At 42.2% G+C, this 15,530-nt stretch overlaps 2 protein-coding genes across 4 annotated transcripts in view; both read right to left on the reverse strand.

Annotated features, from left to right (window-relative positions):
- Positions 1-15,530, reverse strand: part of LOC137491022 (NLR family CARD domain-containing protein 3-like) — a 68,033-nt gene that overhangs the window by 36,653 nt on the left and 15,850 nt on the right. The window lies entirely within an intron of this gene.
- LOC108183674 (NACHT, LRR and PYD domains-containing protein 3-like) overlaps positions 1,133-15,530 on the reverse strand; it is a 30,607-nt gene continuing 16,209 nt past the window's right edge. The window contains exons 4-9 of one of the 3 annotated variants that reach the window (XM_017355534.4): positions 15,111-15,254; positions 11,877-13,698; positions 11,177-11,350; positions 4,044-4,217; positions 3,051-3,097; positions 1,133-2,373 (exon numbers count right to left, since the gene is read on the reverse strand). In XM_017355534.4, the coding sequence (XP_017211023.3) occupies positions 1,835-2,373; positions 3,051-3,097; positions 4,044-4,217; positions 11,177-11,350; positions 11,877-13,698; positions 15,111-15,254 (2,900 nt within the window). In that variant the 3' untranslated portion in view covers positions 1,133-1,834. Of the gene's footprint in view, positions 2,374-3,050; positions 3,098-4,043; positions 4,218-8,241; positions 10,686-10,774; positions 11,351-11,876; positions 13,699-15,110; positions 15,255-15,530 lie in introns of those variants that run through there. The other 2 variants (XM_073948283.1, XR_012402489.1) reach the window with 2 other exon arrangements.

A 15,530-nucleotide genomic window follows, 5' to 3' on the forward strand; every position in this document is an offset into this window, starting at 1 on the left:
ATTTTCAGAAGATATCCTCTGCTAAAGTCAACTGGGGAAAGAGTGAAGCCCTGCTTGTGGGCAGCTGGAGCGGTGTCCCTCCCAAGTTACCTGGAGGTTTGACATGGAAGAAAGGAGGCTTGAAATACCTCGGGTGAAGATGACTGTGTTCAGAAGAACTAGAATGGTACGCTTGAGAAAATCCAAGGTCTTCTACAACAATGGAAATGGTTACTTCCCCAGTTATCGTATAGAGGCCGCACACTTATAGTTAACAGCTTGCTGGATCCTCTATATGGCACAAGCTGGCGTGTGGAGACCCCCCTATTGGTTTACTACCGAATCTTCAAAGAGAGATGGTCAATTTGTTTTGGGACAACCTACATTGGATCCCTCAAAGTGTTCTCTTCTCACCAAGAGATGAAGGAGGTCAAGGCTTGGTTGATCTTGTGAGTAGAGGAGCAGCGTATAGACTGCAGGTCATCCAGAGACTATTGTTTGGGCCCAAGAGTCTTGAAGAGCCGCTGGTTTTTGCCAGGAAATGACACTCCAGGACTGATTGACATATCAGTATCCAAAACAATGCCACGATTGAGAGACATTGTTGACGAAGCAGACACTGGACTGAGTGAATCTTGCTAAATGTATGGGAATAGGATCAGTAAGGTTTGCACAGGAACTCTAAGATAAACTGAGTGTGATGTTGAATGAAAAACACTGCTGGAGAGTTCTAGTCGGGATCTTTTTATCCCAGATGACGAGGAGTTTTCCCTGATATCAGAATTGAAGCTGTTGTTGGAGATGTTGGGGATAATAGTCCATCGCTGTGTTTTAATGAAAGTGCTGATGTTAGCACTTTCATTAAAAAATATTTGACAGAGATATTGTGGAAATAAATAACGAGCACATTTTAAAAGACAGAACTGACACGGTATGGAGAAACACACTGGCAGTAGAAGAAGTCATGAAAGCAGAATGGAGAATGATCTATAAAGCAGCATTGATGAGAAGAGGAGGACACTTGCAGTGGAGAATATTACATGCTACTGTAGCTGTGAACACAAATGAGCCCTAATATCAGTGAGACGTGTCCATTTTGTCCAGAGAGAGAAACTATTGTTCATTGTTTTACAGAGTGTACGAGACTTTCTCCACTGTTTAATATCCTGACTGCTTTATTTTCACCAATGCCTCATTTCTGTTCAAAACAGGTTTTTATTTGTGGTTTTCAGTAAAGCAAATGCTGAAATACAAATGTCCACTAATTCAGTTCTTATTGGCCGAGCAAAATGAGCAATCTGTGTTTCTAGGAGAAATGAAATCAACAAAGACATGAACAAAACACTGCATCTATTATTAAACACAGGAGAACATCTAGAAGTGTTGAGGATTTAATGACTATAACTTGACAAAGGCAGTGACTGTTGTTGAGTGTGAATGGTGACACACACACACACACACACACACACACGCACACACACACGCAGCAGTGAACACGCACACACATGCACAAACAATAGTAAACCTGCGGACACACACACACACACACACACTCTCTCTCTCTCACACACACACACACAAGCACACTCTCTCTCTCTGACACACAGACACACACAAAAAACACACTCTCTCTTACACACACACACAAACACACACAAACCCTCTTTCTCTCACACACATGCACACTCTCTCTCTTTCTCCCACACACACACACTCACTCACACACACAGTAGTGAACACATGCGTACGAGCACACACACACACAGACAAACATGCATCACACACACACACACACACACTCACACTGCTGCTGACTGCTCCTGCAGAGGATTCTGGGTAAATCTCTCGTCAGTCTTCAGCTCAGTTTCACTGATGATCCAGGATAAAGCCTAAACCCAAACCCAAACCCAGCACAGAGCGGCTCAGTGAATGTGGTCTGGACTGAGTGGATGAGGCTCATTGTGTCTCTATAGATTTTGTAGAAGATCAGAGTTCCTGCACTGTGATCCACAAACACTCCTATTCTCCTGCTGAGCGCCTCCAATGGGAGATCAGTGTGTGTGTTATTGTGTATGAATGAGAAACTGGAGGAAGAGCAGATCAAACTCCAGGACTGAGCATTATATCCAAACACAACCTCAGCACCTCTTCCCTTCCTCCTGATGCTCTTATATGACACTGCTATAAACACACCAACATCTCCACTCCAGTCAATCTCCCAGTAACAGCGTCCACACACACTCTCTCTGCACAACACCTGATGATAGACATCAAATCTGTGTGGATGATCAGGATACGGCTGATTCTCCTCCACACTCTTCACCTCTCTGTTCTCCTCAGACAGAATGAGTTGAGTGTTTGCTGTGTTTGGATCCAGAGTGAGGAAACAGACATCTGAACACAAGAACACACACATTTACAACCACAGCTGTGTGTGTGTGTGTGTGTGTGTGTGTGTGTGTGTGAGTGAGTGTGTGTGAGAGAGCGAGAGAGAGAGAGAGAGAGAGAGAGAGTGTGTGTGTGTGTGTGTGTGTGTGCGCGCATGCGTATGTGTGTGACAGAGGGAGTGTGTGTATGTGTGCGTGCATGTTGTGGGCGTGTGTGTTGTGTGAGTGTGTGTGTGAGATAGAGAGAGAGAGACAGAGAGGGGGAGTGTGTGTCCATATATTCACTGCTGTGTGTGTGTGTGTGTGTGTGAGAGAGAGAAAGAGAGAGGGGGGGAGTGTGTGAGTGTGTGTGTGTGTGTGAGTGTGTGTGAGAGAGAGAGGGTGTGTGTGTGTGTGTGCGCATGTGTTCACTGCTGTGTGTGTGTGTGTGTGTGTGTGTGTGTGTGTGAGAAAGGGTGCATGCATGTGTGCGAGTGTGTGTGTATGTCTGATTGTGTGCGAGCGTGTGTGTGTGTGTATGTGTGAGAGAGTAAGTGTGTGTGTCTGTGCGTGTGAGAGAGGGTGTGTGTGCGCGTAAGCATGTGTGTGAGAGTGCATGTGTGTGTGAGAGTGAGTGTATGTCTGATTGTGTGTAAGCGTGTGCGTGTGAGAGAGAGACAAAAGGGAGCGTGTGTGTAGTCCTACATTTGCGTGGTCCTGCTGTAATCCTCGTCTCTCCTCCATGATCCAGACTGTAAACACACACAGATTCACATTCAGTCAGTACACAAACATCAGCTTATAACACACACACACACACACACACACACACACACACACACACACACACACACACGCACGCAATAAGACATGTGGAGTGTGTGCTGAATGCTGGATTGTGATTGGCTGATCTCAGTGCATTAATAACTGCAGTAAAACAACATGAGTGTGTGTGGAGCTGTCAAATCAGCTTCTGAATGACACACAGAGCTTTTAGATCAGATGTGGAAACAGAAAACAGAATGGAAACACAGAAACAGACAGATATAAAGACTGAAGGATTCATTCAATGATCAATTGACAAAAGTGCAGCACAATAATAAAGCAGAATTCAGTGTTAAATGACTTGAAATATGATGGAGATCTTCATCTTCTGTCAAATGCTTCTTCATCATTTCCAAACAGACTCAGAACTCAATCATTCTGAGCTGAGAGTGTGTGATTAGTGATATGAGACTTGCTGGAATCACTCATTTACAACTGTGATGACAAATCTGATTCACTGTGGAGCTTCTGATTCACTGGAAGACAAACACTAGTACTGTGTGTGTGTGTGTGTGTGTGTGTGTGTGTGTGTTATATATCTTGTAAATGCAGATATTTAAATGTTTTTTAAGCTTTTAGAAACATATATTTTCAGTTTTTTGTAATAAATGTACATTTGTCATGAATTCTTCCTGCAGTTAAGTGTGTATAAAACACAAACAGATGATTGAGAAAATAGATTAAACCTTTTTGTTGTCTGATATCAGGGTGGTTCTTTAATTTAATATATAATATGGTCAGATATTCTGGGCCAGAGATTATTCAGAGGGCTGTCACAATTAAGTAAAAATCACAAAAAACAAATAAATAAAATGTCTGTCAGGAAAGAGTTAAGAGCATTCAGCGCTACGACATCAGTGCTGCTCCACATACTTGAGTTTGTCCAGTGTGTAGTTTGGATCCTCCAGTTGTTCAGAGAGCAGCTTGACTCCTGAATCTCCTGGATGATTGTAGCTCAGATCCAGCTCTCTCAGGTGTGAGGGGTTTGAAGTCAGAGCTGAAGACAGAAAACCACAGCCTTCCTCTGTCACCATACAGCCAGACAATCTACAAACACAGCAATAGTCCACATCACACAGTTGGACAATCACACATCTCTTTGTGTTGTGAAGATGCTGACTGCTGTTTCTGCTCATGTCAACAGCAGTGATGAACACACACATCCTGATCAGCTCTCCTTATTGATCACATCAGCAAACACACACACTCACACACTCAACAAAGACTCGACATCATCTGTAGAAGTGTACAGAGCAAAGACATTGTTCATAATACACCACATCAAGCTGTAAAGTCTGCTGTGAGGAGGAAGAAGACACACTTGAGCTCAGAAGATCATCTTAAAGTCATGTATAAAACACAACAGGAAATGAGCTGATTTCATAATTAATGGGGTTTGCCATAGGCAAAGTCCATTCTTACTATGCTCTTTTGCTTATTATTATTTTTTTCTTCTTCTTCCTTCTTCCGTACCATTTTTCGGCGCGCAACTCGTCCCGCAGCTTTCGTCCCAGACCCTTGAAAGTGGGGTCAAATCGTGCGGTCTTATCGGGAATGGTGTGCTATGACTTTTATAAGGGGTGGGGCCAAAAAACCCCCTCCAAAATCCCATTGACTTAACATTGAGCCGAACTTTGACGAATCACAGCGCCGACTGTGAATTTCCTATAAATTTGGGATTCACAACAGCTGTAGGGGGTTGCAGCCTAAGTGAGAACATACCCAGCAAGGGGGTATAAGTTGCACCTCTGGGGCTCTAGGACGTCCCAAAGTTTTCCCATTGACTTACATTGGCCCCATTGACTCCCATTCATTTTTCTAGAAGAGCACTAACGCCCCCGCGAAATGGCACAACCTTTGAAGCGTTATAGCGCCAAGTGTGAAATTCGTAGAAATATGGGATTCGCAACATCTGTAGGGGGTTGCAGCCTGTATGAGAAAATACCCCAAAAGGGGGTATAAGTTGTACCCCTGGGGTGCTAGGACGTCCCAAAGGGGTCCCCATTGACTTTACATGGCCCATTGACTCCCATTCATTTCTTGACTCACATGTCAATCACATTACATAGCAGTGTCATACAGACTTGGGGGTTGGCTTATTTGACTGAGGCAACCAATCAGCATCTCAATATGATTTTGAAGCTCACAAGCCACGCCCCCCAAACCATTTAAAGACCCTTAATAACTGCCCCATTGACTTAACATGGGGTGGGACGTCCCATTGCACATCCCATTGACTTCCATTATAAATGTCACACATCAATAACATTACATAGGAGTGTCATAGAGAAATGGGTGTGGCCTCATTTGACTCAGGCAACCAATCAGCATCACTATATTATAATGAAGCTCACAAGCCACGCACCCAAATGGGCACCATAGACTTCTATTATAATAGGGCTAGAAGCATATCTTTGCATAGCAGTGTCATACAGACTTGGGGGTTGGCTCATTAGACTCAGACAACCAATCAGCTTTTCAATATGATAATTAAGCTCTTAAGCCACGCCCCCAAATCCATTTAAATACCCTTAATAAGTGTTCCATACACTGCCAGTTTAACGGGTCTACATGTATATCTTTGCATAACAGTGTCCTATAGACTTATGAGTTGGCTCATTGGACTCACACAACCAATGAGCTTTCCAATATGATAATGAAGCTCACAAGCCACGCCCCCAAACTGGTCCCATAGACTGCCATTATAACTGGCCTACATGCATATCTTTGCTTAGCAGTATCCTATTGACTTAGGAGTTGGCTTATTTGACTCAGACAACCAATGAGAATCTCAATATGATAATGAAGCTCACAAGCCACGCCCCCAAACTGATCCCATAGACTGCCATTATAACTGGCCTACTTGCATATCTTTGCTTAGCAGTGTCCTATTGACTTGGGGGTTGGCTCATTTGACTTGGACAGCCAACCACATTCAAGTTCACTCTGTAACCTCGCCCATAGCAACAAAACAGAGTACCCTAGCAACCATTCATCAACAGCTATATCTCAGCATCGGAACATCGTAGACACTTGGGGATTGGCTCGTTTGACTCATGCTAGCAAACGGAACTTCCTATATGCTACACATGCTAGCAGTGACTAGCTACATGCTAATATTTACTAGCCAAGTACCGTAACTTGCTAGAAATGCTTACTAAGTATAAATATTTTATCAGGCATTTATGTGAGGCTTGCCTAGTAACCACCTAGGTTACCCTAGCAATTGCCTAGCAACCACCCAAATTACCCTAGCAACCGCCTAGCAACCACCTAGCAACCGCCTAGTAACGCCTTAGTAAGGGCCTAGCGACCTCTCAGGACACCCTAGCAACGCCTTAGCAACCACTCAGAATACCCTAGCAACCACCTAGCAACACCTTAGCAACCACCAAGCAACCACTCAGGGCACCCTATCACTGTTGCTAGCATGATGCTAGCAACTCGATTAGCATGTTGCTAGCATCATGCTAACACGATTAGCATCATGCTAGCTACATGCTAATTATGTTAGCATGATGCTAGCAACTCAATTAGCATGATGCTAGCAACTCGATTAGCATGTTGCTAGCATGATGCTAACACGATTAGCATCATGCTAGCTACATGCTAATCATGTTAGCATGATGCTAGCAACTCGGTTAGCATGTTGCTAGCATGATGCTAACACGATTAGCATCATGCTAATTACATGCTAATCATGTCAGCATGATGCTAGCATCTCGATTAGCATGTTGCTAGCATGATGCTAACACTATTAGTATCATGATAGCTACATGCTAATCATATTAGCATGTTGTTGCTTTTTGGCCAGTACGGTGATACATTTTACCCCATCGATTTGCCACGCAAACCCCATTCACATTTCCTTTAGGAAATGTACAATTCTAGTTTATATTGTGATTCTGTTGTGGACTAAAACAAAATGAGCTCAGACAAACACAAAGCCGCTCTCTTCATGTGTTCATCACCTGACCCACAGTCACATTCACCTGTCAGTCAGACACGAGCCCTGATCAATAAGAGACTGAGCTGAAGGAAAATGAATGAATGATCTTCAATCTGCTTCAACACACACACATCTGTATAGATATGAATAAATCACAGCCCTGCAGATGTTTAGTTTCTTCTTCTGCCAATCCACTAAAGGGGCTCTACATCTGGTAACACTGTTCACACTGCTGTTAAAGCAGGTAAAGACACGTTTACACCTGTAATCTGAAAGCAGTGTTAGCGCTGCACTTTACCCAGGGTTATGAAGCGCTGCTATGGAGTGGTGTTAGCGTCGTGTTTGTAATGTAACACTGCATTGTGGTTAGGGATGCAATGATTAACCGGTTTCACTATTAAACATGCTTTAATTCATCATGGTTTATAAATCATAAAGACTTCTCAACACTGTTTTTCAGCATTGATTAAAACTGCTGCAACTAAACACAGTTATGGCCACTGTGCCGCGCTTTACACTGATAACCACACACACTGGATTAACTATGACTGTGGGTATATAAGGCAAGTTCAGGCAAGTCTGTTATTTCCAATGGAGAGATTTTTGTGACTGCAGGAAATGCAAACAGCTGAAGTTTGAGGAAGACGCAATGAAAAGTCCACAGGTTTGCAAACCCACCTACAGTTACAAACAATGGCAGCGATGAGAGCGATGATGAGGTGAATGTTGATCCGCCAGCCGAGAGAGTGTTTTCAGAGAGAGTGCTGAAAGACTCAAAGTGTCTCAGCTGATTAATGGCCTGAATCTCGATGTTCAGCACAAATGTCAGCTAAATGTAAAATCTAACACTCGACACGTCATCGCCAAAAGAAGCTTTCCTTTACTAGTTTCACACTGAAACTGCGGCTGATGATGAAGAACTGTACGGTTTTAAGCCGGTGATCATCGTGAGAATCCTGCTCTGCCTGCTCATATATTGGGTCGGCTGACTCGCCTGCTTTATTCCACAATCACAGGAAAATGTAAATGAGCGCATAACGAGACTGAACATTTACAATGACACAAAACACTTAGAGAGCGACAGAAGAGAGACGTTTCTTCCTTTCTTTTATTTTCCTATTTAGTTAGTGATGACTGCTGTGCAGCTTCCAGCCTCCTTGAATTAAATTATTCATTATAATATTTTGTTTTCAAGCAGAAATATTCATTATTAATTGACATGCATATAAAAACAATCAATATATAATAAAACAATAGTGCAAAATAAATATTTCTTTCTTTAATGCTTCAATTGTTTGATGCAAATTTATTTTTCATAAAGTAACAGTAGTAAACAGCAGTAAACAGACTTTTTATAGCAGATAACTCACATTCAAGCTCATTTAGAAGAAAGCCTGATGATGAGAAATGTTATTCATTGTTAGTATTATTGTCATCATCATCATCATCAATATTGTTTTATTAATATTATTATTATTAATTATTAGACATTAATTTTGGATTTTAATATCAATAAGTCATTATGATTACAGAATTAGTTGGATAAATATTTCTGCTATTTGTTAGTCTTGATTGAGGACGCTTTTAAATGCGATACATCTGTTAATAAACTATTTGCAGTGGCGCTCCTGCATTTATTCTGGCGCTCCTGCATTTATTCTGGCGCTCCTGCATTTATTCTTGCGCTCCTGCATTTATTCTGGCGCTCCTACATTTATTCTGGCGCTCCTACATTTATTCTGGCGCTCCTGCATTTATTCTGGCGCTCCTACATTTATTCTGGCGCTCCTGCATTTATTCTGGAGCTCCTGCATTTATTCTGGAGCTCCTGCATTTATTCTGGCGCTCCTGCATTTATTCTGGCGCTCCTGCATTTATTCTGGCGCTCCTGCATTTATTCTGGCGCTCCTGCATTTATTCTGGAGCTCCTGCATTTATTCTGCATTTATTCTGGAGCTCCTACATTTATTCTGGATCTCCTGCATTTATTCTGGCGCTCCTACATTTATTCTGGAGCTCCTGCATTTATTCTGGCGCTCCTGCATTTATTCTGGCGCTCCTGCATTTATTCTGGCGCTCCTGCATTTATTCTGGCGCTCCTGCATTTATTCTGGCGCTCCTGCATTTATTCTGGAGCTCCTGCATTTATTCTGCATTTATTCTGGAGCTCCTACATTTATTCTGGATCTCCTGCATTTATTCTGGCGCTCCTACATTTATTCTGGAGCTCCTGCATTTATTCTGGCGCTCCTGCATTTATTCTGGCGCTCCTGCATTTATTCTGGCGCTCCTGCATTTATTCTGGCACTCCTGCATTTATTCTGGCGCTCCTGCATTTATTCTGGCGCTCCTGCATTTATTCTGGCGCTCCTGCATTTATTCTGGCGCTCCTGCATTTATTCTAGCGCTCCTACATTTATTCTGGAGCTCCTGCATTTATTCTGGCGCTCCTGCATTTATTCTGGCGCTCCTGCATTTATTCTGGCGCTCCTGCATTTATTCTGGCGCTCCTGCATTTATTCTGGCGCTCCTGCATTTATTCTGGAGCTCCTGCATTTATTCTGCATTTATTCTGGAGCTCCTACATTTATTCTGGATCTCCTGCATTTATTCTGGCGCTCCTACATTTATTCTGGAGCTCCTGCATTTATTCTGGCGCTCCTGCATTTATTCTGGCGCTCCTGCATTTATTCTGGCGCTCCTGCATTTATTCTGGCGCTCCTGCATTTATTCTGGCGCTCCTGCATTTATTCTGGCGCTCCTGCATTTATTCTGGAGCTCCTGCATTTATTCTGCATTTATTCTGGAGCTCCTACATTTATTCTGGATCTCCTGCATTTATTCTGGCGCTCCTACATTTATTCTGGAGCTCCTGCATTTATTCTGGCGCTCCTGCATTTATTCTGGCGCTCCTGCATTTATTCTGGCGCTCCTGCATTTATTCTGGCACTCCTGCATTTATTCTGGCGCTCCTGCATTTATTCTGGCGCTCCTGCATTTATTCTGGAGCTCCTGCATTTATTCTGGCGCTCCTGCATTTATTCTGGCGCTCCTGCATTTATTCTGGCGCTCCTGCATTTATTCTGGCGCTCCTGCATTTATTCTGGCGCTCCTGCATTTATTCTAGCGCTCCTGCATTTATTCTGGCGCTTCTGCATTTATTCTGGCGCTCCTACATTTATTCTGGAGCTCCTGCATTTATTCTGGCGCTCCTGCATTTATTCTGGCGCTCCTGCATTTATTCTGGAGCTCCTGCATTTATTCTGGCGCTCCTACATTTATTCTGGAGCTCCTGCATTTATTCTGGCGCTCCTACATTTATTCTGGCGCTCCTGCATTTATTCTGGCGCTTCTGCATTTATTCTGGCGCTCCTGCATTTATTCTGGCGCAACTATTCTGGCGCTCCTGCATTTATTCCGGCGCTCCTGCATTTATTCTGGCCATCCTGCATTTATTCTGGCGCTCCTGCATTTATTCTGGCGCTCCTGCATTTATTCTGGCGCTCCTGCATTTATTCTGGCGCTCCGACATTTTTTCTGGCGCTCATGCATTTATTCTGGAGCTCCTACATTTATTCTGGCGCTCCTGCATTTATTCTGGCGCTCCTGCATTTATTTTGGCGCTCCTGCATTTATTCTGCATTTATTCTGGAGCTCCTACATTTATTCTGGCGCTCCTGCATTTATTCTGGCGCTCCTGCATTTATTTTGGCGCTCCTGCATTTATTCTGCATTTATTCTGGCGCTCCTACATTTATTCTGGCGCTCCTGCATTTATTCTGCATTTATTCTGGCGCTCCTGCATTTATTCTGCATTTATTCTGGTGCTCCTGCATTTAGTCTGGCGCTCCTACATTTATGCAGGATGCACAGTTTGAGGATTGTAGAACTAAAGACAAACTCTCACAGGAATCAGCAGTGCATTTACACGTAACAAATCTGAGAAATAAGAAAACAAATCAAATTTAGATTGTATTTTTTTGTCACTCACTTCATGTAAATAATAACTTTAATCAATCAATCAATCAGTCAGTCTATCAGGTGTTAAAATTCAGACCTCAGTGTGTCCAGTTTACAGTATTGACTCTTCAGTCCATCAGAGAGAAGCTTCACTCCTGAATCCTGCAGGTCATTGTTACTCAGGTCCAGCTCTCTCAGCACACAGTTTGAGGATTGTAGAGCTGAAGACAAACTCTCACAGCACTGAACAGTGAGATTACAGCTCTGAAGCCTGTGAGGGGAAAACAGAAGTAATGATTTTGGTTTTATCTATTAATCCAGGGCAGAGACAAAAACACTTGAATGTTGTCTTTTAGTTTGAGTAAAGGTGAAATCACTATGTGGACTATGTGGACACTTGTCCACTATGTGGACAAGGCTGTAAAATAAACATCAAATTATTATTTACCTAACAATTCACAGTTTTGTGTGATAATTAATTATTAGTTATCATTATTAAAAACTTTCTCCATTTTCCAAACTCATGTTAACAGATTAGAGTTATCAGTTTTTAAAGGTGAGATTATATTATTGTATTGCGTAAAAAGAGAATCAAAGTATTGAAAAGAATGTCTGAAAGTGGAGTAGACATAAGGAGAACAGATATTGTGTACAGCAGGAGATCAGTGATACATATTTGATGTGAAAACACAAATAGTCTGTGCTGTTTCTGCACTGCACACATTTGACTCATGGGTTGCAGATGTGTTGCAAAACGATGTGTGAAATGGGCATAAGTGTATCCAGAAAACTCTTACAGTGCTCTTGTGGTGTTTTTGACCACTGGTATCAGTCTCATCAGTGCTTCATCAGATCTTCTGTATTTCTGCAGTTCAAACTTCTCTTGAGTCTCTTCTGACATCAGGAGCACAAACACCAGACCCGACCACTGAGCAGAGGACAGATCCTGTGATGAAAGATATCCAGAGCTCAGACTCTTCTGGAGGTCCTCCACAAAGTCATCCTTCAGTTCATTCAGACAGTAGAAGAGGTTGATGGTCCTCTCTGCTGATTTCTCCTCCTCTATTTTCTTTTTGATATAGTCAGTTGTGTCTTTGATGTTTTCAGTTTTGAGCTTCAGTCCTGGCAGGAACTTCTTCAGGTCACTCTGATTAGACTTCAGAGAGAGACCCAGCAGGAACCGGAGGAAAAGGTCCAGGTGTCCGTTCTTGCTTTGTAAAGTCTTCTTGACTGCATCCTTATGAAGTTTAAACAGGGTCTTTGTAGAGAGTTTCCATGTCAGTTCCTTTTTCCAGGAATCAAGAAATAGATTTGCTTTCTTGTCTTTGTAAGTGAAAAACACATAGAGAGCAGCGATGAACTCCTGAACGCTGAGATGAACAAAACTGTAAACCTGTTCCCCTGAAATGGGGTTTTCCTCCTGAAACATTCGAGTACATAATCCTGAGAACACAGAGCCTTCCTTGACATCTAGGCCACACTTCTCCAGATCTGTTTTGTAGAAAATCAGTTGTCCTTCCTGCAGCTGTTTAAAGGCCAGTTTCCCAAGCTTCAGAACAATGTCTTCAAAAGACCAGGCCTTAGCTTCAGGTTCAGAATCGTTGCTGTATTTTTCTTTCATCTGTTGCTTTTGAGACAGTAAGTAGCTGGTGTACATCTCTGTGAGAGTTGTGGGTGTTTTTTCATTGCTCTCTTGACCCAGCAGAGGCTGAAGAACAGTGAGAGAGATCCAGCAGAAGACGGGGATGTGGCACATGATATACAGACTCCTGGATTTCTTGATGTGGCCGATGATGTTTCCAGCAACCTCAGGACTGCTGTTTTTGATGAAGTACTGCTCCTTCTGCTCATCACTGAATCCTCGCACCTCAGTCACCTGATCAATGTAGTCTCGGGGTATCAGACTGGCTGCTGCTGGTCTGGATGTGATCCAGATGAGGCAAGAGCGAAGCAGCTGTCTCTTTAAGAGATGTGTTACTATCTTACTCACTGTCATTTCCTTATCAACATCTGTTAATCCATCATCCTCCTCTTTAAAGTTCAATTCAAAGCGATATTCATCCAGTCCATCAAAGATGAACATGACCTTACCTTGTTTTTCAGGAAGAGAGCTCAGTCCTCCACTGCCAAAGAAGTACTTGTTAAGCAGACCTATGAGACTGTACTTTTTTTCTTTAATCAGATTCAGTCTACGGAACGGCAGTGGAAATATGAAGACTATTTCCTGATTGTCTTTTTCTTCAGCCCAGTCAAGGATGAATTTATTAACAGAGACAGTCTTTCCCACTCCTGCAATCCCCAGTGTCAGGACTCTTCTGTTTTGTTCACCTGTGTCAGGCTGAACTTTAAACATGTCGTTACACTTGAGTGGTTTATCCTTGGCTGTCTGTTGGTTGTGTTTTGACTCTATCTGTATCACCTCATGGTCATTCTCTCTTCCTCCAGTCTCGTTCTCCACCACATATAGATCAGTGTAAATATCATCCAGCTTCTTCTTACGACCTATCTGTGAATTACCAATCAATATCTGCTTATAGTCCTCCTTTAAGTTCTTCTTTAGTTCACGGCTGGTGTTTGTGTAATCAACAGGAGGGGATGTACAGCTATCTGAAGGTGCACCTGTACAAGAGAGAGGAACAATTAGTGTTTTATTAAAGTGAATTATAATTACGTCCTGTGCTTTCCAACACAAAAAAATAACAACAGCACTCATGAAGTCGTTTGTTTCAACATTTAAATGACGTGAAACCTGCAGAATTGTTTGACTGTCTGCAAACAAAACATGCACACAAAAATAGAGATATTTTATTTTTAAAAGAAAAATTTTATAATTTATTGTTCCCAGAAAAAGGCTCTTTCATTTGAAGAAGAAAAGCTGCAGGGGCTCAAGCCCTCCAAAGCGAGATCCAAGGACAACTTCATTATTATTTAGGAAATGCACAGTGTGAGCCGGCTTTACAATGTTTACAATGTACAATGTATTTTACAACTCATCTTTGATCTTGTTTTCCTTTGCTCAACTCTATATTCCATATTTGTTCATTCTGTCTGTGCAAATAAGTAGTAAATTATAGTTTTGATAGTTTTATCTTGGTGTGCTGCTGGGATGGAGGTCTTCTCTCTTTGTGAAGCATACATTGTGTAAAAGGCTTAATAAAGATCTTGCAGTTGGACTATGATTCTGCTAATGCTCAGTTATTTCAACAGCCATGCAGACTCCTGATGACAGAGAATGAGGGGCTACTTTACAGAAATTCAATAAACTTTAATGAGTGTAATATTCATAATGTCCATTCCAGTTAAAGGTTCAGGACACCCTGGAGAACTTTTTTTTATATTAACAGATTTGGGTGTGTTGAGCATCAGTTAAGACAATGTTAGCACCTGTCGTCAGCTTTAATTGTGAGGAAAACTGGATAATTTTGAGCTTTTGTCAGCTAATTTCAGCTTCCGGGTTTAAAATGATTTTTGGGGCGGGATCAAAACCGGCGACGTAGCGCAGTACTGCAAGTGCAATGATGATGCGTCGGTTTCTCATTATTATTCATAACGGAGTTTTCTTATCCTATGAGAAGAACCGGCTGCTTAATTATTCATGAGACCTGCCAGACTTGCCAGTGTCAAGCCCGAGCTGTGAGACACGGACGGACCCACGACACACAGTATTTAGCCGTTTTTTGCTGCGGATTGAGGGAGAAGTCCTCATTTGTAGGGTTTACATGAACACACTTACCTTTATAATGTTATAAATTGTGTTTATGTGTATTACGAATAACAAATGTAGCAGAGCATTAAATCACTGTTTATTTCTTTGCATTTTAACTTTGTAAACTATAAACTCATGCGTCTCCTCACGGTTTATCTCATTTGTGAGCTAGCTTCGTTCGCTCACGTTCTCCCCTGCTGGTAACGCCCACTCCTGCCCGATGCTTGCGGAGCTCCACGCCCATTAATCATGCATCTAGAAATTGGGGGGTGTCATGGCCCTTTAAAGAGCAGTGTGTCTAAGTGAGCAGAGTGCAATGACGTACCGGTTCCTGCAGGGTTCAAGCTGTTGTTGAAATTCACTGGGCCTGTGGTGATGTTTCCAGTGAGTACAGGAGCATTTACAACTACTCCTGAATCAGCTTTCACGTCAGTACTGAATGCAGTTTGAGCACTGCTGCTCGTCTGACCTGCAATAGAGACAAGGCTTAATATTATTTCATAAAAGACAACTATTTTATTACTGATAATATTATTAATAATCCATTACATGTATATAGCACTTTTCTTAGTGCTCAAAGCTCTTTAAGGCCGGGACAGTGTGAGTTGGTTTTACAATGTGTTCCTGTTTTAGAAATGTTTGTTGCAACTTATTCTAAGCTTCTTCATTCTTGTTTTCCTTTCTTTATTAAAATAGATATGTCTTGTGCTTCCCCTCACAAAAAATAACAATTGCGCATATAAAT

Source organism: Danio rerio, chromosome 4, assembly GCF_049306965.1.
Source record: "Danio rerio strain Tuebingen ecotype United States chromosome 4, GRCz12tu, whole genome shotgun sequence".
Taxonomy (NCBI): domain Eukaryota; kingdom Metazoa; phylum Chordata; class Actinopteri; order Cypriniformes; family Danionidae; genus Danio; species Danio rerio.